Genomic DNA, 10849 nt, shown 5'->3' with positions numbered 1-10849 from the left:
TTAAATGAGAAATCATTACAAAAAGGATTTATTAGACAAACACATCAATCGATTGAGTCTAAGGGTTTAGCCCAAAAGCCACTGGGTCTTTCAAAGCCGCAGAAGTTCAAAGTCACACCCTCGGAGCATTACTCTGCTACTACGTGTAGAAACTAGAAAGGTCAGGAATGACAGCATTCCATGCTAGCCCACAGACAGATAAGCCTTCCGCTGGAGTCTTCTGTGATGCTGGTACCTGAGAGATGAAACGTTCCCCACACCTTGCAGAAATTCAGCTTCTTGTTACAGATCTTGACTCTGAGCACTTGAACTGCCTGTTCATGACATATGGGATGTTGCTTTTCGAAAACCAACGAACAGTTATTAAGGGAGTGTTTCTCAGCAGGTAAAGTGAATAAAACATTCTCAACTACAGAAACTGCATTTTTAATCTCATCTGGCATCAACCGTCTTTTAGAAAGTTAAAATGCGCTGTTCGGGGACATTCTCCTTTAACATAGAAGGAAACGAGTAATGAGCACATCATATGCAGTTAAAGGATACCCAATCTCAAATCTTGTGAGCATCCCGTGAATATGAAGTTTTCATTTAATCTGGCAGAAGGGGAGATATTTTCTATCATTCCTGATAATAACAGAACTAGAGATCTCAAAATTACAGTATATGTGTTCATGACACCAAACTGGGTTTGCTTTATCAGCAGCAAACTTTGGGCATTAAATTTAACTGTTATTGGTACAGGCTTTCAAAAAATAGCAAGCAGTATGGTTATCTGTGTAGATATCAGCTGACCTCAAGTAACAAAAGTAAGAATGAAATAGACAGGACCTGGTTGGGAACCTCTAGGTTTCTGAGATACAAATCCCAAACATAGCACATAGAAAACTAAAGGCAGTATCCCAAACAAATCTGGCATGAAAAATTTACAGAATAATTAATTTTTCCAGGGACATAATCAAAGTAGTAGCTGGAACTAGGGGCCATACACTAAGTTCCCACGGTTAAATCGAGAATGTTTTTGCTTCCAGAGCCCTCCTCTAGCCCAGCAACTACTTCCCTCACACCCTTGACAACGTTTTGCATGTTGTGCCATCCTGGAGTCTCTCTGGAACAAGAATGGCTCTAGATGAAGCTCTAAAAATGTTGAGTTTGTGCCCTTAAAAAACAGTCCGACTTATGACTGTCATGTGTCCTAGGGGAGCTGTCCTCTCCCAACTCTGTTCTTTCTTTGGGAACCTAGGGAAATGCCAGGACAGACCAATGAGAGTATCGAATACTGCAAATCAGAACAGGAGGCCTCAGGCATAAACGTCAAGATTTTAGTTGAACCACTGGTCCCTTCATTATCATTTCTAAGCATGTGAGGCCATTGCCTGTTGGTTAAAGTTGGTCCCAAAATCTGCCGGACAACCAAACCGCGCCTGCGTCAGCAGGTGAGTCTAGCCACAAAGCCGTTGCATTTCCTGGCAGAAACTTCTGGTCTTCTCCGAAAAGTAGGATACCTATTCTCTCAGGAACAGCCTGTGGGGAGTCTGTTTGGAACACGAATTGTGCTCAAGTCCCAATCTTAAATGAAGATCTAAAAATGTGCAGTTTTGTGCATTTAAAAATAGTCCATTTCCAGCGGCCGTGTGTGCTCGAGGACCCCGCTTGTTCAGTATTCGGGAGGAATCGCTGGGTTTGGGCCAATAATCAAGTATGAAAAGAGAAACGATGTGCTCCGAAAGGGGGAAGCCGCTTACCCTCTGAGCGACCTGAAAGGTTCCAAGACTCCATCCTAAGTGTGAGCGACCCGCAGGCAGGAAGCCTGGCTCCCAGCATCCCCATCCCCGCAGCCGAGTTAGCCCTGCTCTTGGCCCTGCTCGGGACTAACCCAGACTCTCCGGGGGAGCCCCGGAACAGAACTGAGCCTGACCGAAAGTGAAGAGCCAGTTCCAGAATCGGGAAGGCTGCGCACAGCGTTCGTCTCCGGACACTTTTACAGACCGCAGAACCTTGGCCCCCCTGTAGACGGCGGGGGTTCAGGGGGTCTTCGCGGCGGGGAGGGGCGCGGCTGGAGCGGGCAGGCAACCTCTCCCTGCCCTCTGGTGGCGCCTTCCGACAGCTGGAAAGCCAGGGGCGCGCAGACAGCCGCTCACCACGAGGGGGCGGTCCCTGCGCGTCGGCGCCTTCGGTGGCAGGGGGAACCGCACCACCACGCCAATCACCCGTGAATCCCGACCAAGGGGGCCCCGAGAAGCTCCGGGTTCATAGATGCGGAGCGTAGAAAGGGGTCAGGTAGGAGGGCGCGAGGAAGGACGCAAAGGGGCCCCCAGCGGCTGCGGCCGTTGGAGGGAAGGAGGAGGCGGCCGGAAAGAGGACGTTGGCCGCCGCGTAGGAGGGGAAAGTCTGGAAGGGCAGCGCGCCCGGGCCGGGGGGTCCCGGGCTACCCCCCGCGCCGCCGCCGCCGCCGCCGCCCGCTCCAGCTGCCGTCCCGGGAGCCCCGGGTTGGGGCGCGCCGCTCCCCGCCTGTGCCGCACCGTCGGCGCCGGGGTTCTGCTTCTTCCACTTGGTCCTGCGATTCTGGAACCAGATTTTGACCTGCGTCTCAGTGAGGCTGAGCGACAGCGCGAGGTTCAGGCGCTCGCACACCGACAGGTAGCGCGTGGCCCGGAACTTGTTCTCCAAAGCCACCAGCTGCTCATAGGTGAAGGCGGTGCGCGCGCGCCTCGGTTTGGCACAGCGGGGCTCGGAGCGCCGGCGCCGGGGCCTCGGGGAGCCGGGCGATCCCGGGGATCCCGCGAGCCCACGGGTGCCCGGCTCCCCCGCCGCCAACGCCGCCGCCCGGGACTCGGGAGAGCGCGCCGGGTCCGCCTGCAAGCGCGCTGCCCGCTCCTGCGTCCGCCGCTGGCCCGCGTCCTCGGCTTCGTCCTCCTCCTCCTCCGCCTCCTCGGCCTCCGAGCCCTCCAAGGGGGACGCAGTGCCCGCGCCGCGATCCGCAGCGTCTAGTGGAGAAGGGGAGGGTGACCAGAAGCCCGGAACGACCCAGCCCCTCCGGGTCGCCAGACCCCCTCCTCCTCTGCCCCAGAGTCCCTAGCTCTGCCCCTCTCTGGCATCTCGCCCCCACCCCCCCATCCTCCCGCGATCACACATCTCTCAAGCTCTTCCCAGGATTTGGGGATTAGGGGTGCGGTGTCCTCTTGCCCTTTACTCATTTGCTATCTAGTTGACGTCCAAGAAATGAATTTTGAATGAATGAATGACAACCCCCATTAAGAAAATACAATGACCATATTGGACAGTATTGGGCGGGTAGGATCACCGTACATTGAGACATCGAGATGTCAAGCGCGTTTAAGGCTCTGTATCCCCAGTCCCTAGAAGCCTATTTTGGTCTGGAACTCCTAGCAATTAAAAAAGAAGTTATTAAGCCCCCCCCCCTTTAAAGTGAAATTCCCTCTTTCCCATCTTCTCTCTCCTGCCGTGTTAATAGAGTTTCAGATTTGTGCGGGACTGGATCGATAGATGTCATCTATTAAAGGTAAGTTTTAATCGAACAATATTAGGATCAGACAGGGAAAGGGGGTTTGAAGTCGGTACCTGCAAGCTGCGGGCAGGAGATATGCAGGCGCCCGTAATAGAATATCGATCATCGCTGTGGGGGGAGGGGAGGGCGGCCCCGCCGAGGGGCGATCCGAACAATTACCAGGCGGACTACCTGGCCCAAGCACAGCCGCCAGAGGCGCCCCGAGCCCCCAGACAATCACTGCCAAATTTGGGAAGGAGAAGCGAGGGGCCGTGCCGCATCCCGCTTCTCTCGGATTTGCGCCCCTGACTCTGCGGCCCTCTGGGGAACCTCGTGCCCACGCTCGACCCCGCAAGGATCCTGCTGTCTTTTGTTCGTCCTTCCAGACACAAACTCTCCCAGACGCTGCCTCGGTGGCCGCCAGACAGGAGTAAGTGAAAACCTTTTGAGGAGAAAGGACCAAAGGCCTCCCATCACCCAGCCTCACCCCTGCTCCCGCCCCAGTCAGTGATTGGGTCTGGGGAGAGAGAGCAGAGCGCGTGGGCTAGCGGAATCTCGGCAGGTGTCTAGATGGTTGGAAGTGGGCCCTAGGTGCCTAAACCTGACCTCGCACTTCCTTCCAGACACGGACACACGAGTTAGCCTCACGTTCCTCATCCATAAAATAGGGGCAATATTCATCATGTTGTCTACCTCGCGGGTTCCGAAGTTTTCCATGACTCTTATCTCTGGTCTAGGCCCTGGCACGTGGTGGGTGCATTATATGCCCGAGAAATGAATGAGCCTGGATAGCCGTTTAGCTTCCAGGGCGAGCAAAACAGAGCTGTGATGCTTAATGGCTTGGCCGGTGAGCAGGGACGGGCTTTGGGAGGCAAATCCTTGACGGAGGATGCTGGGGGCCTCTTTTCTGCCTCAGTTTAGTCCCAACACAGAGAAAAGACAACACTTTACACCTCGTCCTGTGAGTCTTCTCCCTTTGGTGAAGGCTCTCCTAACGGCCACTCACTCGGTCCCTGGTTGTCCATCCACCTCCCAACCTCCCTATCGCATCATCTGGGCTGGGGCTTTCCGGGACCCAGGGTCGCTTCGCATCCTTACCAGGGGTCTCCCGCTGCCGAGCTGAGTCCCCTAGGCCGGCGTCTTTCCCCGCTTCGGCCTCTGCCAAACTTTTCTTGGCTTCCGGGGAAGCAGGGCGCACGGCCGGGAGCGGAGCGCGGGTGAATTTCTGCGGATCCAGGATGTCCAGGACAGAGAAGGAGATCTTGTGGTGGGAGGGGGCCGCCTTGGCCCCGCCGTCCTGCCATGCCAGCATGCCCGCCGCCCGCGGGCCCCGCGGCGCGGGGTCCGGGATGGCAGCGCTCTAGCTTGCCTTTGGCTGTGGCTGGGCCGCAGCTCTCCAGCCAGTAGGAGGGTCGGAGCCGCCAAGTGGATCTGGGGAGGAGCACGCGGAGGCGGGGCTGGGAGAGAGCCGCGGGGGCGCTGCGCGGGGATTGGCACTTGCGCCGGCCAGACCCCCGCCACGTGCAGAGCTCGCTCGCAGCGGCCCGCAGACTGCCCGCACCGCGCTGGGGCAGCTCGCCTCGGCATCCGGGCGCCTGCGTGAGCCCGGTGCGCGCACCCGCCCGCCCATACATCGCCGCGGGCTCAGCGCGCCTCTCCCACAGGGACTCCCGATGTGCGCGAGCGAGGGGTCGCCGACCTTTCCATCCTGGGGATCCCCTCCCTCCCATATACACACTGACTTGGGCTTGCGTTTGTGACTTTTCCCTCGTGACTTTGAATTGGGGATATCACTGAGGCCAACAATGATTACTTGAAGGCAACGCTGTGCACATGTCCTGCCCCGCCAGGGAATCACAGGGATGGTCTCAGACCTCGTCACCTCAGACTTAAAAGCTCTAGTGTCCTCACGATTTACAGTTGACAAAGCCCCTTGGCTTGCGCGATCTCACTTGGTTCTCGGAGCATCCCTGTGTGGAAGGAGTGGCCTGGCAAGACTATTATCCCCATTTAAAGACAAGGAAATTGAGATTCCAAGATGAGAAGAGCATTGCCCAAGGTTACTGTTGACTGGCGACAGCGGCCGGATTGGAACCGAGAGGTCTTCTTGTCCCGGACCCCTTCCAGGATATCCTGCCATGTCAGAAATGGACGAGGGAAATTCTGCCCCTGAGTCCGAGGCTTTCCCTTCTGCCCGAGAATAGCAGGGGTTTGGGGGAGAGGTTCGAGCCCCCGCTAGGGTGTCCCGCCGCTTTGGGAGCCTTGGCGGGTTGCGGGTTCAGAGCCAAGTGAGATGAGCCCGGTGAGGGTGGCTGCTCCGCTCGAGGACCCCCAAGCACAGCCCTGTGCCCTTCGGTCGTTCCTCACAGCCAAGGATTCAATCATGTGCAACAGACGGGGTCTCTAGGACCCAAGTTGGACTTTTTACCACCACCACCACCCCCCAATCTACTTCTAGCCCCAAGAAGAAAAAAAAGGTTAAAAGATGCTTGTCTGGTTTGAATTTAAGGTCAGGGAACAGAGATAATGGATCGGGCTCCCATCTGCCCCTCCAGGTCCCCTGGAATGATGAACATCAGTCCTTGGGGGAAGCTTCCACCAGCCAGACCCATCTTAACATTCCCTGTTCCTTTTGTCGCTTGGGGAGCAGTCTGTGAGCAGTGAGCAAATTCTGAGGCTTCTTCAAAAACCCCTCTGCCCAGAACCACTTCTAACTCTGCTGTTTCTTTCTTCCCTGCCCCATGGGGCTTCCAAACAATGACTTGGCAATTAATATTGTCCAAGAAGGTAGCAGTAGGAAGAGGAGGAGAAAGTCGCTCATTAAAGTGCGGGGTGGGTGGAGCGCTGTTAATCCCATCTGTTATTGAAGGGAAGACCCCCAGCGCCCGTTCCTTGTAGCTTTTCTCATTCAAACCTGTGGTCCCTCCTGGAGGCGGCCCCTGGATTCCCTGCGGACTTTAAAGCCCCGCCGAAATGCAAACCCGCTCTGGTCTAAAGCTATGATGGATTGTGCTTTTACAGGACAGCAGGAAGGGAGGGGCCCGGCTGGAGCCCCCTGGCCCACCTCCCCAGAGGGAATACACGCCGGGTGCAAACCAAAGAAAGAGGTGGCTCTGGAACTACATACACAGAGGCACCCAGGAACTTGGATTGCAAATCACAGAACCTTCCAGAACAGATGCCTAGGATAATTTGCTTTCTGTTTTGAGGACTTTTTCTTACCCAGATCGCCTTTTTTTTTTTTTTTTTTTTAATTTAAGTTTCCTTTTCTTTTTCCTTCCCTCCCCATACTGAGCCCTGGTCCCTTTTACTTTTTGTCCCCACACACATTCATCTTTCTTCCACATTTAGGTCTTCCGGGTAGAAATAGATCTCCCTAAGGCTGCTCCAGAAGGGATATTTGTGACCTCCCACCAATGGGTCTTGTCTGTTCTGTTAGCAACCTTGCAGCCATTTTCCTGGGAAGTTGGGCTAGCCTTCCAGAGGCACCCTGTACCCAAGCCAGAGGGACAAGGAGGGCTGCCAAGAGCAGCCCCAATCTGGGTCATTTTCATTTCACTGCATAAATTGCCTCGAACAATTTTTGTTTAAAAGATAGGAATCACCTTTCCTTTGAGGTCTACGGGTGTTAGACATAGAAAAGGAGCAGCAAAGGGAGAAGCAACAAATCGGGGACAAAACCCAGAGTACAGAAAGGCCACGCTTTTTAAGACTCAACCTTTAAGAACTTCCTTTAGTTCTTTTTAATTGTTCTTGCCCATTATCCCCCCCCCCCCATTTCTGATATGCATGCTCGGCACAGCCCAGGTTACTGTGTGTGGCTTCTGGAAATAGATAACGCAGAAGAAACATCAGAGTGTCTCCCATCAACACTGAAGGGATGGAAAATGCTTCCTCTGACTCACCCCACTTAGAAGTCCCCCACCCAACAACTAGGCAAAAATTACTCTCTTTGGTGAGGGGAGGTAGGGTGGGAGGGGGCTTAGGGAGTCCTCTTTCTGGCCACCTGCTTTGTAAATAACCAGGAGCTAGGAGACCTCCCATAGGTACAGTCTGGCCCATGTTCACTCACTAACATCCTCCTACGTGTATTTACACCCGAGGTGTTCCTATATAATAAATACATCCATATCCAGCAAGCCACCTTCCCTCTGTGCCTGGAGTTGATTTGTTTTTTCAACGTGGGCATTAAAATTCTGCCCGAGTGCTGTCTTTAAATTGCTTTGATGCTAGGTGGGTTCCAACCCTGACCTGTCTTGATGGCAAGCGATGGCTGTAACAAGCTCGGGATCAATATTCATAGCGGGTGTCCTGGGCTGATAACACTAACCAAGACAATGTTCGCTATCGGTGCAGACAGCTGAGATATTGCGCCATTAGGGATGTTGTGTTAAATAACCTGATCCATTTCTGGGGCTATTTAATGAATTTCACAGTTTAGATAGTATCTTTAAGGAGAAGGCAAAGGCTATTCCGGAGGCACTGATGCAAATCGATGGTGCCAAGCTTCCCAAGCTATTCCACAAACAAAGTGGCCTATAATTCCAGCACAGCCTTGAAGAGCTGCTGCCGGAGACATGAACAGTGTGAATACGGAAAGAATGTGCTGTTTGTGCAGAGGGAGACCAATATTGTGAGCCGTGTCAAAGCACCTTAGATAAAATCTTATGTTTCTGAAGTAAAATAAGCAAATTCTCTAGGTAAAACCCTGCAGTCAGGGCCAGCCCCCTGAGTAGGACAGGGATGCCAAACAGACAGCTTCATAAGGCACAGCTTGGTGACAAAGGGAGAGAAGTCAACCACAGGGACAGTCGTGTGGGCAGCCTCAGCCAGCTTTCCCCAAGATGTATTTCAACTCAAAAATGGGTCTGCAGAATGGGAAGGGGGAAGGCTCTGGTTTGTAAAAGAAAGCTAGAGATCCTAGCAAAATCAGGTGTTAATGTTTACTTGACTCTACACCCCTGGTTGCCCCACAGAGTTCATTTACAATTAAAGGCTAGCCCTAGTTTCCCACCAGGGCTTTGAACTCGGCTGCCAAGCCCAGCAAGTATTCCTTTTAAAAACACACCTCTCAGAGGCTTTGATTTGTGAAAGCTCAGAAGGTAGCCTTCCCACTAAACCCCACTGCAGCCATAAGAGAAGTGGGTACTCAACACATTTTGCTTTAAGAAATCAGTATTTCTTCTTGGAAATCAACAGGTTAAAAAAAATCAAACATTTTTAAGTCAACTTCTCTGTCTCAGAAATGTGGAGAAGGATCAAAGAAGGGGGTAAAGCAGCGATTATATTGATTAGTGGACTACATGTTAATTCCTTCTGATAATGACAATTAATATGACTACCAGCTGTTCTTTTTGAGGAACTTGCTCTGGGCCAGGTGCTTGGCAAAGCTTTTTGCTCCTTTTGGGTTATTTCATTCACTCCTCCCCCATAACCCCATGGAGCAGGCGCTGTGACTGTCCCCAAATTGCCCACAACCCCAGAGCTAGGAAGTGATGAAGTGAAGATTTGAATCGGAGCAGTGAGATTTCAGAACCTGCTTTGGGGAAAGTTCTGACCCAGAGAATCACATTCTGGCCCCAGGGTGAAATCTAATTATAGACATTTATCGAATGACTTTCCTTCAAAGTTACACAGAGAGCTGGGATGTATAAGAGGACCTGCGGGAAAATAACTGAGCCCAGCACTGCCTTGGGGGTGGAGGGAGTACCGTGGTGCCTGTTTGAGGATCCGGCTCCAGGAGCTCTGATGTTCAGTGTTTTCTAATGTTTTAAGATATTCCTGGGAGGAACCCAAGACAGGGGAATTGCCCATGAACCAAATTGCTCCGGGCATCTAGGAAAGTAGAAACATGTAATTCGAAGAAGGAGAATGAAAGGGAAAACGCCAAGTGACAAGCTGAGGACATATGGGGAGAGAACTGGTGAGGGACAGGGCTGGCAGGAGCAGGGAGGGACAAGAGCACAGTCTGGGCTATCGTGGACTGTGAGCATGGAATGCCGTGTTAACACCCTTTCCAAGGGAGACACATCAAGCATAAAGATAAGGAAGCAAGGTGGGACTTTGCAAGCATATGGTGCACCTGCTTCCTTGAATGCAGGTAAGTATGAGCCATTATTCGTAGGCAGTTTCCTGTAAGGCAGGTGTCAAAGCCCTCTGTTCCCCCAACCTGTGTCTAAATTTCATGCCTTCAGCGTCTTTTCCCTGGTCTCCCTGCCTCCAGCCTTGCCACCTTCAGGCTCTTCAGCTCGTGGGTGTGCAAACTCCAGCCCCCAGGGGGCCAGGCCTGGCCCAGAGGAGCACCATCAGCCAGAATGCTGGTGTTCAAGGACAAGAGCGTGCTGGGGCTCCACATACTGGGGGCTGACCTCGTACGAATGCTGATCAGAGCGGCCGGGTCTGCACACTGCCCAAAAGTAGCTGGGAAGCTGGATTCAGATGTGGTAAGTCCTAAGTTTTAAACCCTGGCAAGCGATCCCAAATGTTGAAGGAAAGAAAAAAATCCATCAGAAACATGTCTGTGGGGGCGCCTGGGTGGCTCAGTCAGTTAAGCATCCGACTCTTGGTTTCGGCTCAGGTTGTGATCTCAGGATCTTGGGATCGAGCCCACGTTGAGCTTCATGCCTGAGGATACTCTCTTTCTAACTCTGCCTCTGCCCTCTCTCTCTCTTTCAAATTAATAAGTCCTTAAAAACAAAACATGTCTGTGGGTCCCATGTCTGCTGCCTTCTCTGAGCTCATGACAGGCGACCGTACCTGAATCACTGCTCGCGGCATTTCCACAGCTGCTGTGATCCATCCACAGGGGGAAGACAAAATGCCTTAAATTCGAATGTGAGTTTCTTTACCATCCAACCCCACTACCTGGGCAGCCCTGGTCCCTGCACCGAGTTGTTCCTTGCTAGATGTGTGTGGGTCTCCTGCCCAGGCACGCTGCCTTCTCAGAGACTCTGCTCTGCCCCTGGGGCCTGGTGAGTAGGCAGTGGGCAGGCTAGTGGGGGAGGGGAGAACTCCCAATCCTTGAGCGGACCCACTCTGGGCTCCCCAAAGCAGTCAGCTCAGCCAGGTGAGCTGGACGAGTCAGACCACAGGATTCTGATCCCAGGGGTCTAGCCAAGACCTACAGGCCTGTTTCCTGCCCGTGGTGGGTGCTTGAGTTCACTGGGCAAGAAATATAGAAATGGGGTGACTGTTGTGGGGCCACACGGGCACAGAAGTAATGAGGAAATAGAGACTCGGCAAGAGTTGGGGAGCAGAACATAACAGATATGCAGAGCAAAGCGGGGAAGCTATGATAGGCACAGGCAGATGGGCGAGCACCAGTGGCTGCCCGAGATCCATTCT

The 10849-nt window shown here is 53.2% G+C and overlaps 1 protein-coding gene across 1 annotated transcript; it reads right to left on the bottom strand.

Annotated features, from left to right (window-relative positions):
• Positions 1-4920, bottom strand: NKX1-2 (NK1 homeobox 2). Its single transcript, XM_045068791.1, has 2 exons — positions 4604-4920; positions 1-2984 (listed from the first exon to the last, which is right to left on the bottom strand). Exons 1-2 carry the CDS (start codon positions 4815-4817, stop codon positions 2248-2250), a joined length of 951 nt encoding a protein of 316 aa, XP_044924726.1. The 5' UTR covers positions 4818-4920; the 3' UTR covers positions 1-2247.
• Positions 4921-10849: the final 5929 nt, after the last annotated feature.

This window comes from Mustela putorius, unplaced genomic scaffold (genome assembly GCF_011764305.1).
Source record: "Mustela putorius furo isolate JIRA1106 unplaced genomic scaffold, ASM1176430v1.1 tig00003909_pilon_pilon_pilon, whole genome shotgun sequence".
Classification (NCBI taxonomy): Eukaryota; Metazoa; Chordata; class Mammalia; order Carnivora; family Mustelidae; genus Mustela; species Mustela putorius.
The sequence above is the reverse complement of the archived record's forward strand: the minus strand, read 5'-3'. Positions and strand labels throughout refer to the sequence as shown.

Coding starts and splice junctions, on each gene's coding strand:
- NKX1-2 (XM_045068791.1), bottom strand. CDS start 4,817: ATGCTGGCATGGCAGGACGGCGGGGCCAAGGCGGCCCCCTCCCACCAC. Junction 2,985..4,603: donor TCGGCAGCGGGAGACCCCTG/GTAAGGATGCGA, acceptor CTTCTCCACTAG/ACGCTGCGGATCGCGGCGCG.